Source organism: Oncorhynchus clarkii, chromosome 31 (assembly GCF_045791955.1).
Source record: "Oncorhynchus clarkii lewisi isolate Uvic-CL-2024 chromosome 31, UVic_Ocla_1.0, whole genome shotgun sequence".
Classification (NCBI taxonomy): domain Eukaryota; kingdom Metazoa; phylum Chordata; class Actinopteri; order Salmoniformes; family Salmonidae; genus Oncorhynchus; species Oncorhynchus clarkii.
In genome coordinates this window covers 5,451,301-5,465,203 of record NC_092177.1, presented here as the reverse complement: position 1 = coordinate 5,465,203, position 13,903 = coordinate 5,451,301, and the positions used below count along the sequence as shown (strand labels likewise).

The following is a 13,903-nucleotide window of genomic DNA, read 5'->3' as shown; positions in this document are numbered from 1 at the left end:
GTAAGTATTGCTTAGCATCTCCTCTGTACCGAAACACATTCACCTTTGTTTTCTACTCTTGAATGTTGGTAGTGTTGTGTTATTTCTCAGTAAAGTGATGTGATTTTCAATCCTAAAGGAGTTACATCCCTGAGGTCAGAATAATGTCCATTCCAAACCTGCGCTTCCAGAAGGCAAGTCAATTATTCAAGTAATGGAACATGTAGGGTAGCAGAATGACTTACAGTATGAGTAGTATCATGTCTGTAGGGTAGCAGAATGACTTACAGTATGAGTGGTATCATGTCTGTAGGGTAGCAGAATGACTTACAGTATGCGTGGTATCATGTCTGTAGGGTAGCAGAATGACTTACAGTATGAGTGGTATCATGTCTGTAGGGTAGCAGAATGACTTACAGTATGAGTGGTATCATGTCTGTAGGGTAGCAGAATGACTTACAGTATGAGTGGTATCATGTTGTCTGTAGGGTAGCAGAATGACTTACAGTATGAGTGGTATCATGTCTGTAGGGTAGCAGAATGACTTACAGTATGAGTGGTATCATGTTGTCTGTAGGGTAGCAGAATGACTTACAGTATGAGTGGTATCATGTCTGTAGGGTAGCAGAATGACTTACAGTATGAGTGGTATCATGTCTGTAGGGTAACAGAATGACTTACAGTATGAGTGGTATCATGTTGTCTGTAGGGTAGCAGAATGACTTACAGTATCAGTGGTATCATGTTGTCTGTAGGGTAGCAGAATGACTTACAGTATGAGTGGTATCATGTTGTCTGTAGGGTAGCAGATTGACTTACAGTATGAGTGGTATCATGTTGTCTGTAGGGTAGCAGAATGACTTACAGTATGAGTGGTATCATGTTGTCTGTAGGGTAGCAGAATGACTTACAATATGAGTGGTATCATGTTGTCTGTAGGGTAGCAGAATGACTTACAGTATCAGTGGTATCATGTTGTCTGTAGGGTAGCAGATTGACTTACAGTATGAGTGGTATCATGTTGTCTGTAGGGTAGCAGAATGACTTACAGTATGAGTGGTATCATGTTGTCTGTAGGGTAGCAGAATGACTTACAGTATGAGTGGTATCATGTTGTCTGTAGGGTAGCAGAATGACTTACAGTATGAGTGGTATCATGTTGTCTGTAGGGTAGCAGAATGACTTACAGTATGAGTGGTATCATGTCTGTAGGGTAGCAGAATGACTTACAGTATGAGTGGTATCATGTCTGTAGAGTAGCAGAATGACTTACAGTATGAGTGGTATCATGTTGTCTGTAGGATAGCAGAATGACTTACAGTATGAGTGGTATCATGTTGTCTGTAGGGTAGCAGAATGACTTACAGTATGAGTGGTATCATGTTGTCTGTAGGGTAGCAGAATGACTTACAGTATGAGTGGTATCATGTTGTCTGTAGGGTAGCAGAATGACTTACAGTATGAGTGGTATCATGTCTGTAGGGTAGCAGAATGACTTACAGTATGAGTGGTATCATGTCTGTAGAGTAGCAGAATGACTTACAGTATGAGTGGTATCATGTTGTCTGTAGGGTAGAAGAATGACTTACAGCATGAGTGGTATCATGTTGTCTGTAGGGTAGAAGAATGACTTACAGTATGAGTGGTATCATGTTGTCTGTAGGAGTGCCAGGTGCTGCTCACCCTGACCAACCCCGTGGAGAGTATTACCCACGTCACCCTGGTGGGCTGTGAGGAAGGAGACCCAGAGGACATCAACAGCACTGCGAAGGTACTACTGACTACCGCTAATTTACCAAAGATACCGGAATCTTCAGTCATTATTGTAATTAACAGATTGCCATAGATTTTCTCACACAACTTTGGTAATTTATACTTGAATAAATAATGTATTCTTATATATATATATATATTTGTGTTATTTTTTTTGTGTTACACGTTTGTAGTAGATAGACCATATGGTTCAACAGAAAATAGTGTAATTAATGAAAAAGCATTTTAAATCAACAGTTAAATTCTTTTCTCTCAGAATGTCTTCCGACTATTGATTTTTTCACAACTACGACAAATTTGGCCACAAAACATTTGACAACAACATGCAAATGAGCATAGTAAATCAAATTTAAAAAATTATATTTCGTGCTGAAACCCTCATATTAAACACCGATGTTATTCACTCAGTTAATGTTTTATATTTAGATATTTTGCATCTTGGTCATTCTGTTTTTTTTTTAAATCATCTTATTTAATCATATTGTGATAAGGAGGGACAGACAGCTACCCAAAAGTGCCGCTTGATGTCTTGTTATAGATGACAGAAAATACTTGAACGAAACCAACGTTATGGTAGTTTACTGGAACATTTAAGACGCTTCCAGGAATATACCCTTCCTTTGTAACCCTACTGCTGACCTCTCACCCCTGACCTCTGTTGTTGATGATGATGTTTTATAGGTGATGGTTCTTACCAAGGAGTTGTTCCTGGCAGGGAAGGATGTTGTTGATGATGATGATGTTGTTGATGATGATGATGATGATGTTGTTGATGATGATGATGATGTTGATGATGATGATGATGATGATGTTGTTTTATAGGTGATGGTTCCTACCAAGGAGTTGGTCCTGGCAGGGAAGGATGTTGTTGATGATGATGTTGTTTTATAGGTGATGGTTCTTACCAAGGAGTTGTTCCTGGCAGGGAAGGATGTTGTTGATGATGATGATGATGATGATGATGATGTTGATGATGATGATGATGATGTTGATGATGATGTTGTTGATGATGTTGTTTTATAGGTGATGGTTCCTACCAAGGAGTTGGTCCTGGCAGGGAAGGATGTTGTTGATGATGATGTTGTTTTATAGGTGATGGTTCCTACCAAGGAGTTGGTCCTGGCAGGGAAGGATGTTGTTGATGATGATGTTGTTTTATAGGTGATGGTTCCTACCAAGGAGTTGGTCCTGGCAGGGAAGGATGTTGTTGATGATGATGTTGTTTTATAGGTGATGGTTCCTACCAAGGAGTTGGTCCTGGCAGGGAAGGATGTTGTTGATGATGATGTTGTTTTGTAGGTGATGGTTCCTACCAAGGAGTTGTTCCTGGCAGGGAAGGATGTTGTTGATGATGATGATGATGATGATGATGTTGTTGATGATGATGATGTTGTTTTATAGGTGATGGTTCCTACCAAGGAGTTGGTCCTGGCAGGGAAGGATGCTGCAGCAGATTACGACGAGTTGGCTGAGCCACAGGACTTCCAGGACGACCCAGAGTAAGACACACACACACACACGCCCTGGTCTCCTAACCTTCTCTCTCTGCCACTCATCTCCTAACCTTCCCTCTCTGCCCCTCATCTCCTAACCTTCCCTCTCTGCCCCTCATCTCCTAACCTTCCCTCTCTGCCCCTCATCTCCTAACCTTCCCTCTCTGGCCCTCATCTCCTAACCTTCCCTCTCTGCCCCTCATCTCCTAACCTTCCCTCTCTGGCCCTCATCTCCTAACCTTCCCTCTCTGGCCCTCATCTCCTAGCCTTCCCTCTCTGGCCCTCATCTCCTAACCTTCTCTCTCTGCCACTCATCTCCTAACCTTCCCTCTCTGCCCCTCATCTCCTAACCTTCCCTCTCTGCCCCTCATCTCCTAACCTTCCCTCTCTGGCCCTCATCTCCTAACCTTCCCTCTCTGCCCCTCATCTCCTAACCTTCCCTCTCTGGCCCTCATCTCCTAACCTTCCCTCTCTGGCCCTCATCTCCTAACCTTCCCTCTCTGGCCCTCATCTCCTAACCTTCCCTCTCTGGCCCTGGTCTCCTAACCTTCCCTCTCTGGCCCTCGTCTCCTAACCTTCCCTCTCTGGCCCTGGTCTCCTAACCTTCCCTCTCTGGCCCTTGTCTCCTAACCTTCCCTCTCTGGCCCTGGTCTCCTAACCTTCCCTCTCTGGCCCTCATCTCCTAACCTTCCCTCTCTGGCCCTGGTCTCCTAACCTTCCCTCTCTGGCCCTCATCTCCTAACATTCGATCTCTGGCCTTGTCTCCCCTCCAGCGTGGTGGCCTTCAGGAAATCCAATAAGATCGGTTTCTTCATCAAGGTGGTCCCTCAGCGCGAGGAGGACGGCGATGTCACGGTGTCCTTTAAGATTCGCCACGACTTCCGCAACTTGGCGGCTCCCATAAGGCCGAGCGAGGAGGACGATGCCCCAACCGAGGCAATATGGCTCACACACCACGTAGAGCTCAGCCTGGGGCCGCTCGTAGCGTGAAGTTACACACACTGAATACACACACACACACACGTTAACAGAAACACAAAATACATATATACACTGAGTGTACAAAACATTAAGAACACCTGCGCTTTCCATGACAGACTGACAAGGTGAACCCAGGTGAAAGCGATGATCCCCTGTTGACGTCACCTGTTAAATCCACTTCAATCAGTGTAGATGAAGGGGAGGAGACGGGTTAAAGAAGGATTTGTAAGACTTGAGAGAATTTGAGACATGGATTGTGTATGTGTGTCATTCAGTGGGTGAATCGGCAAGACAAAATATTTAAGTGCCTTTTTAACAGGGTATGTTGGTAGGTGACAGGCGCACCAGTTTGAGTCAAGAACTGCAACGCTGCTGGGTTTTTCACACTCAACAGTGTCCCGTATGTATCAAGAATGGTCCGACACCCAATGAACATCCAGCCAACTTGACACAACTGTGAGAATGGAGTCAACTTTGGAGTTCATGACCTGACGAATTGAGGCTGTTCTGAAGGGGGGGGGGGGGGTGCACCTCAGGTTCCTAATGTTTGGTATGCTCATGATATATAGTAGAGCAGTGTTGAGAGAGAGAGCGAGAGAGATAGAGAGAACACGCCTAACAGACAAACACACACACGCTGTACATACATTGGATCACATATCCCTCACACACAACACACACACACACACACACATACTCGACTAGCAACACTTCTCTGTACCACCAAGCAGTTCCAGAGACCCTTTCCTGCTTCACGCTTCAACTTAGGCACTATCTTCATCATCCTCCTCCTAAGGATGAAGAGTATTTACCTGCATGCCAGGCTACATCTACCTGCTAATGAATGTCTCTTAGATGATGTCATTACTGTTTCTCCTCTCTGGGTTGAAGGTAGGGTGAGACTGTCATTACTGTTTCTCCTCTCTGGGTTGAAGGTAGTGTGAGACTGTCATTACTGTTTCTCCTCTCTGGGTTGAAGGTAGTGTGAGACTGTCATTACTGTTTCTCCTCTCTGGGTTGAAGGTAGGGTGAGACTGTCATTACTGTTTCTCCTCTCTGGGTTGAAGGTAGTGTGAGACTGTCATTACTGTATCTCCTCTCTGGGTTGAAGGTAGTGTGAGACTGTCATTACTGTTTCTCCTCTCTGGGTTGAAGGTAGGGTGAGACTGTCATTACTGTTTCTCCTCTCTGGGTTGAAGGTAGTGTGAGACTGTCATTACTGTTTCTCCTTTCTGGGTTGAAGGTAGTGTGAGACTGTCATTACTGTTTCTCCTCTCTGGGTTGAAGGTAGGGTGAGACTGTCATTACTGTTTCTCCTCTCTGGGTTGAAGGTAGTGTGAGACTGTCATTACTGTATCTCCTCTCTGGGTTGAAGGTAGTGTGAGACTGTCATTACTGTTTCTCCTCTCTGGGTTGAAGGTAGGGTGAGACTGTCATTACTGTTTCTCCTCTGTGGGTTGAAGGTAGGGTGAGACTGTCATTACTGTTTCTCCTCTCTGGGTTGAAGGTAGGGTGAGACTGTCATTACTGTTTCTCCTCTCTGGGTTGAAGGTAGGGTGAGACTGTCATTACTGTTTCTCCTCTCTGGGTTGAAGGTAGTGTGAGACTGTCATTACTGTTTTTCCTCTCTGGGTTGAAGGTAGGGTGAGACTGTCATTACTGTTTCTCCTCTCTGGGTTGAAGGTAGGATGAGACTGTCATTACTGTTTCTCCTCTCTGGGTTGAAGGTAGGGTGAGACTGTCATTACTGTTTCTCCTCTCTGGGTTGAAGGTAGGGTGAGACTGTCATTACTGTTTCTCCTCTGGGTTGAAGGTAGGGTGAGACTGTCATTACTGAATCTCCTCTGGGTTGAAGGTAGTGTGAGACTGTCAGTACTGTTTCTCCTCTCTGGGTTGAAGGTAGGGTGAGACTGTCATTACTGTTTCTCCTCTCTGGGTTGAAGGTAGGGTGAGACTGTCATTACTGTATCTCCTCTGGGTTGAAGGTAGGGTGAGACTGTCATTACTGTTTCTCTTCTCTGGGTTGAAGGTAGGATGAGACTGTCATTACTGTTTCTCCTCTCTGGGTTGAAGATAGGGTGAGACTGTCGTTACTGTTTCTCCTCTCTGGGTTGAAGGTAGGCTGAGACTGTCATTACTGTTTCTCCTCTGGGTTGAAGGTAGGGTGAGACTCATTACTGTTTCTCCTCTCTGGGTTGAAGGTAGGGTGAGACTGTCATTACTGTTTCTCCTCTCTGGGTTGAAGGTAGGGTGAGACTGTCATGACTGTTTATCCTCTCTGGGTTGAAGGTAGGGTGAGACTGTCATTACTGTTTCTCCTCTCTGGGTTGAAAGTAGGATGAGACTGTCATTACTGTTTCTCCTCTCTGGGTTGAAAGTAGGATGAGACTGTCATTACTGTTTCTCCTCTCTGGGTTGAAAGTAGGATGAGACTGTCATTACTGTTTCTCTCTGGGTTGAAGGTAGTGTGAGACTGTCATTACTATTACTCAGCGCGAGGAGGACGGCGATGTCACGGTGTCCTTTAAGATTCGCCACGACTTCCGCAACTTGGCGGCTCCCATAAGGCCGAGCGAGGAGGACGATGCCCCAACCGAGGCAATATGGCTCACACACCACGTAGAGCTCAGCCTGGGGCCGCTCGTAGCGTGAAGTTACACACACTGAATACACACACACACACACGTTAACAGAAACACAAAATACATATATACACTGAGTGTACAAAACATTAAGAACACCTGCGCTTTCCATGACAGACTGACAAGGTGAACCCAGGTGAAAGCGATGATCCCCTGTTGACGTCACCTGTTAAATCCACTTCAATCAGTGTAGATGAAGGGGAGGAGACGGGTTAAAGAAGGATTTGTAAGACTTGAGAGAATTTGAGACATGGATTGTGTATGTGTGTCATTCAGTGGGTGAATCGGCAAGACAAAATATTTAAGTGCCTTTTTAACAGGGTATGTTGGTAGGTGACAGGCGCACCAGTTTGAGTCAAGAACTGCAACGCTGCTGGGTTTTTCACACTCAACAGTGTCCCGTATGTATCAAGAATGGTCCGACACCCAATGAACATCCAGCCAACTTGACACAACTGTGAGAATGGAGTCAACTTTGGAGTTCATGACCTGACGAATTGAGGCTGTTCTGAGGGGGGGGGGGGGTGCACCTCAGGTTCCTAATGTTTGGTATGCTCATGATATATAGTAGAGCAGTGTTGAGAGAGAGAGCGAGAGAGATAGAGAGAACACGCCTAACAGACAAACACACACACGCTGTACATACATTGGATCACATATCCCTCACACACAACACACACACACACACACACATACTCGACTAGCAACACTTCTCTGTACCACCAAGCAGTTCCAGAGACCCTTTCCTGCTTCACGCTTCAACTTAGGCACTATCTTCATCATCCTCCTCCTAAGGATGAAGAGTATTTACCTGCATGCCAGGCTACATCTACCTGCTAATGAATGTCTCTTAGATGATGTCATTACTGTTTCTCCTCTCTGGGTTGAAGGTAGGGTGAGACTGTCATTACTGTTTCTCCTCTCTGGGTTGAAGGTAGTGTGAGACTGTCATTACTGTTTCTCCTCTCTGGGTTGAAGGTAGTGTGAGACTGTCATTACTGTTTCTCCTCTCTGGGTTGAAGGTAGGGTGAGACTGTCATTACTGTTTCTCCTCTCTGGGTTGAAGGTAGTGTGAGACTGTCATTACTGTATCTCCTCTCTGGGTTGAAGGTAGTGTGAGACTGTCATTACTGTTTCTCCTCTCTGGGTTGAAGGTAGGGTGAGACTGTCATTACTGTTTCTCCTCTCTGGGTTGAAGGTAGTGTGAGACTGTCATTACTGTTTCTCCTTTCTGGGTTGAAGGTAGTGTGAGACTGTCATTACTGTTTCTCCTCTCTGGGTTGAAGGTAGGGTGAGACTGTCATTACTGTTTCTCCTCTCTGGGTTGAAGGTAGTGTGAGACTGTCATTACTGTATCTCCTCTCTGGGTTGAAGGTAGTGTGAGACTGTCATTACTGTTTCTCCTCTCTGGGTTGAAGGTAGGGTGAGACTGTCATTACTGTTTCTCCTCTGTGGGTTGAAGGTAGGGTGAGACTGTCATTACTGTTTCTCCTCTCTGGGTTGAAGGTAGGGTGAGACTGTCATTACTGTTTCTCCTCTCTGGGTTGAAGGTAGGGTGAGACTGTCATTACTGTTTCTCCTCTCTGGGTTGAAGGTAGTGTGAGACTGTCATTACTGTTTTTCCTCTCTGGGTTGAAGGTAGGGTGAGACTGTCATTACTGTTTCTCCTCTCTGGGTTGAAGGTAGGATGAGACTGTCATTACTGTTTCTCCTCTCTGGGTTGAAGGTAGGGTGAGACTGTCATTACTGTTTCTCCTCTCTGGGTTGAAGGTAGGGTGAGACTGTCATTACTGTTTCTCCTCTGGGTTGAAGGTAGGGTGAGACTGTCATTACTGAATCTCCTCTGGGTTGAAGGTAGTGTGAGACTGTCAGTACTGTTTCTCCTCTCTGGGTTGAAGGTAGGGTGAGACTGTCATTACTGTTTCTCCTCTCTGGGTTGAAGGTAGGGTGAGACTGTCATTACTGTATCTCCTCTGGGTTGAAGGTAGGGTGAGACTGTCATTACTGTTTCTCTTCTCTGGGTTGAAGGTAGGATGAGACTGTCATTACTGTTTCTCCTCTCTGGGTTGAAGATAGGGTGAGACTGTCGTTACTGTTTCTCCTCTCTGGGTTGAAGGTAGGCTGAGACTGTCATTACTGTTTCTCCTCTGGGTTGAAGGTAGGGTGAGACTCATTACTGTTTCTCCTCTCTGGGTTGAAGGTAGGGTGAGACTGTCATTACTGTTTCTCCTCTCTGGGTTGAAGGTAGGGTGAGACTGTCATGACTGTTTATCCTCTCTGGGTTGAAGGTAGGGTGAGACTGTCATTACTGTTTCTCCTCTCTGGGTTGAAAGTAGGATGAGACTGTCATTACTGTTTCTCCTCTCTGGGTTGAAAGTAGGATGAGACTGTCATTACTGTTTCTCCTCTCTGGGTTGAAAGTAGGATGAGACTGTCATTACTGTTTCTCTCTGGGTTGAAGGTAGTGTGAGACTGTCATTACTATATCTCCTCTCTGGGTTGAAGGTAGTGTGAGACTGTCATTACTATATCTCCTCTCTGGGTTGAAGGTAGGGTGAGACTGTCATTACTATATCTCCTCTCTGGGTTGAAGGTAGGGTGAGACTGTCATTACTATATCTCATCTCTGGGTTGAAGGTAGGATGAGACTGTCATTACTGTTTCTCCTCTCTGGGTTGAAGGTAGGGTGAGACTGTCATTACTATATCTCCTCTCTGGGTTGAAGGTAGGGTGAGACTGTCATTACTGTTTCTCCTCTCTGGGTTGAAGGTAGGGTGAGACTGTCATTACTATATCTCCTCTCTGGGTTGAAGGTAGGGTGAGACTGTCATTACTGTTTCTCCTCTCTGGGTTGAAGGTAGGGTGAGACTGTCATTACTGTATCTCTCTGGGTTGAAGGTAGGGTGAGACTAAGGAGTTGGGAGTTATTGTTGCTGTTGTCTTCAGTACTGAAGTCAGTCAGTTCTATTAGCAGTATTGAAGTAGTGAACTAACCCTAACCCTGTAAACTTGTCTTTTCTGAGGTAAGATACATTACCTAAAAACACTATCGATCAATCGTACATTTTCATAAAATGTAAAGTGTATTATATATATATTCATTGGATGGTTTCTGCTGAAGATCTGACCAACAGTGGCTGGTTGCTGTTTATTGTGGTTCACTGGCACTCATTTTAATTTGTTGTCTCTGTGTGAAGTCTGGAAGGAATTCCTCGGGTTTTTGTTAGTCTTACAACACGGTTAACCTGTTACTGGCTAATAAAATAATGTCAGAAAAACACCTTGTGTTTGAATGTGTTATTGGAGAGGTATCGAAGGCACCAGGGCTCAACCCCCCCCCCCCCCACAACGAGACACGAGGACCAACCAACCAACCAAAAAAATCACAACTCTCGCTCACAATTTAAAAACGTGATACTTTATTTCTCCTATTTGAGTTAAAATCACTACTTTTTTGGCCGTCAATGGCCTTTAACAGAAGCATTCTATTGTGTTTTTACCTTTTGATTCGTACATTTTATTGTTTTTCTTCCAAGAAAGTCTTATCAATTTGCCTGTGTCATTTAGTGCATGTAGACAATGCCACCACAAGGTGGAGCTGTGTTTTTTAATTTATTTTTTAAATGGTGTAACTGCATGCTACATCCTGTAGGTGGCAGCCTCGAGTCACTGTCGACAGTGACTGTGTCATTTAGTGCATGTAGACAATGCCACCACAAGGTGGAGATGTGGGCTTTTTATTTTATTTGAATGATGTAACTGCATGCTATATCCTGTAGGTGGCAGCCTCGAGTCACTGTCGACAGTGACTGCTGTGCTAACAGTGTGACAGGTATATCAACTGTGACTGTTTTGACAACTATATTAGGGGGACAGTTGTCTCGGGGGTAAAGTGGGGACTCCAGTTTCCTTTTCACCTCATTTTGACACCTGATTTACTTCACAAAAGACTCGTCTCAATAGGTGGTGGGTGGTGGTGGTATGTTATGATTAAAGCACAAGTGGGAGGGGGTCTCTATTGCTCCTCTGTTGTGTGTCTTTCAGAGGGGTTGGGGTTAAAAGCAGAAGTCACATTTTCAGGTTGGACCTTGTGTGCGAGTGACCTTTAACCCTTTATTTTTGAAGCAGAGAGGGAGGTCGATGACATAACGGATTCCCATCAGACAAAACTCCTTGAATGTCCTGCTCTAAGTTTGCAGTTGTCTAAAAAAAATAACAATATCTTGCTCAAAACATTTATTATTATGTATATATTTTTTGTGTGTGTCATTTATTTATATTTGGAATATTGCTTTTTTTTAAGGATGTTTTAAGTGAAAGGAACAATTTTATATTTTGAGTCATTTAGCAGGTTCTCTATGTTCAGAGCAATTAGGGTTTAGTGCCTTGCTCAAGAGCACATCGACAGATTTTTCACTTAGTCGGCTCGGGGATCCTAACCAGTTACTATTTGGTTACTGGCCCATCACTAGGCAACCTGCCGACCAATGTAGGTATCCTCCACGATGTAAGTATCCATTCTCTCTTGCTTCTCAAAAAATAAACGGAGAATATTATGATTACAAGTCTTCTTAGAAGAAAATAGTCCCCACGGAGAGATTAAACATGAATCATTACCGAAAAAGGAATTGAGGTCGGTGCTGTTTGTAAGTGGAACACACTTTACGTTTTTGTGGGGAAAGACACTTTGGAGGAGGAGATGTTGCTTCCCTAGAAGATAAGCATCCAACTAACACACACGCACACACAGAGAGAGAGAGAGAGCTGCTGCTGATAGAGGCCGTTGTATCCCTACTGTAAATAATGGCCTAACGATCTCACATCTGGTAGGGTAAATGTTCTGTAAACTAATTTCAGTAAATGGGGCCAGACCGAGTCAGGAAGGCAGGCAGGTTAACATGTGGGTGGCTGAGCTGTGTGGTAGTTGTGTTTTTAAGACTCAGTAGTTAAACTACTATATTATACGACTACTGTTACTGTTCTGATACTATAGAACTACTTAAAGGCTGTGTGGAATAGTGATCTGTCAACATCAGGCAAACGTCAGTCAACAAACTCACATCAGCCAGCGTCTAGACTACAGAGAGACATAAGAAAACCCCAGGGACGACTGCTAACCCAAAACAGGAAGCTGAATGTTGTGGGTGTGACCCAAATGGCACCCTATTCCCTTTACAGGGCACTACTGTTGACCAGGGCCAATAGGGACACACCTGTGGCTGAGCCTGTATCCTATCAACAGATCCTCTTGACCAGAGCTTAAGACATTCCTCTACATGTTCCTTTCCACATCATTCCTACCATCACCCCCTTTTTACTCAGTCAACCCCTGACACCTCTCCAACTCTTCTCCTCTGTCCTTCTCTCCATCTCCCCTCCTTCCTCTCCAACCTTTCCACTAAGGGGCATCTAGACTCCACAGACAGCCATACTGCAGTATAATAACAGACACTTGAGCCCTGGGGGCTCCAAAATGACTCCCCAGTGGTGTCCTCTCTGTGGCACTGGCCAGAGCTGTATCTGATGTTACAGTTGTAGAGGGTAAGGGTGAGGGGGGCATCGAGGGCGAGGGCTGAAGCGTGGGGGTGGGGTGGGGGGGGGATCAGAGTTCCTTTTCACTCCAAGGTCCAAAGTCAACATTGGAAATAGAGGGGAAAAGAGGCAGAGAAAGAAAGGATGACAGAGAAAGAGAGAGAGAAAAAGGGTGATTTATTCCAGAGGTTTCTCAGGTTGGGCCAGGTTCTAGTCAGAACAGGAAACCCTGAGGACTGTCTGTATCCCTCCATCCATCTGACCCAGACATCATCTATTACCTGTAATTAGCCTGGTGATGGTCCGCTGAGCAGAGAACAATGGGTGGTGATTAATCAGACCCCCCCCCTCCTCCTCTCTGGTTGGTTGGCCCCGGAGGTAAGGTGATGTATCAGACCCTCCACTCAACCTGAAGGGGTTGTGTATAAAAAGGTACCCTGGTAATTTGTGTAACCCCCCCCCCTCCTCCTCTCTGGTTGGTTGGCCCCGGAGGTAAGGTGATGTATCAGACCCCCCCCCCCCCCTCCCTCCTCCTCTCTCTGGTTGGTTGGTCCCGGAGGTAAGGTGATGTATCAGACCCCCCCCCCCCCCCCTCTTCCTCCTCTCTCTGGTTGGTTGGTCCCGGAGGTAAGGTGATGTATCAGACCCCCCTCCTCCTCCTCTCTGGTTGGTTGGTCCCGGAGGTAAGGTGATGTATCAGACCCCCCCCCCCCCTCCTCCTCCTCTCTCTGGTTGGTTGGTCCCGGAGGTAAGGTGATGTATCAGACCCCCCCCCCCCCCCCTCTTCCTCCTCTCTCTGGTTGGTTGGTCCCGGAGGTAAGGTGATGTATCAGACCCCCCTCCTCCTCCTCTCTGGTTGGTTGGTCCCGGAGGTAAGGTGATGTATCAGACCCCCCCCCCCCCCTCCTCCTCCTCTCTCTGGTTGGTTGGCCCCGGAGGTAAGGTGATGTATCAGACCCCCCCCCCCCCCTCCTCCTCCTCTCTCTGGTTGGTTGGTCCCGGAGGTAAGGTGATGTATCAGACCCCCCCCCCCCCTCTTCCTCCTCTCTCTGGTTGGTTGGTCCCGGAGGTAAGGTGATGTATCAGACCCCCCTCCTCCTCTCTCTGGTTGGTTGGCCCCGGAGGTAAGGTGATGTATCAGACCCCCCCCCCCCCCCCCCTCCTCTCTCTGGTTGGTTGGCCCCGGAGGTAAGGTGATGTATCAGACCCCCCCCCCTCTTCCTCCTCTCTCTGGTTGGTTGGTCCCGGAGGTAAGGTGATGTATCAGACCCCCCTCCTCCTCTCTCTGGTTGGTTGGTCCCGGAGGTAAGGTGATGTATCAGACCCCCCTCCTCCTCCTCTCTGGTTGGTTGGTCCCGGAGGTAAGGTGATGTATCAGACCCCCCCCCCCCCTCCTCCTCCTCTCTCTGGTTGGTTGGTCCCGGAGGTAAGGTGATGTATCAGACCCCCCCCCCCCCCCCCCCCCTCTTCCTCCTCTCTCTGGTTGGTTGGTCCCGGAGGTAA

General features: G+C 46.2%; 1 protein-coding gene across 2 annotated transcripts in view; it reads left to right on the top strand.

Annotated features, from left to right (window-relative positions):
• The window catches only part of LOC139391227 (dynactin subunit 4-like), an 18,782-nt gene extending 12,039 nt beyond the window's left edge, over window positions 1-6,743 (top strand). Inside the window, exons 10-13 of one of the 2 annotated variants that reach the window (XM_071138854.1) lie at window positions 119-173; window positions 1,643-1,750; window positions 3,154-3,251; window positions 4,019-6,743. In XM_071138854.1, coding sequence (XP_070994955.1) covers window positions 119-173; window positions 1,643-1,750; window positions 3,154-3,251; window positions 4,019-4,235 — 478 coding nt within the window. In that variant the 3' untranslated portion in view covers window positions 4,236-6,743. The remainder of the gene's footprint in view (window positions 1-118; window positions 174-1,642; window positions 1,751-3,153; window positions 3,252-4,018) is intronic. The other variant, XM_071138853.1, reaches the window with a different exon arrangement.
• The last annotated feature ends 7,160 nt before the right edge of the window (window positions 6,744-13,903 follow it).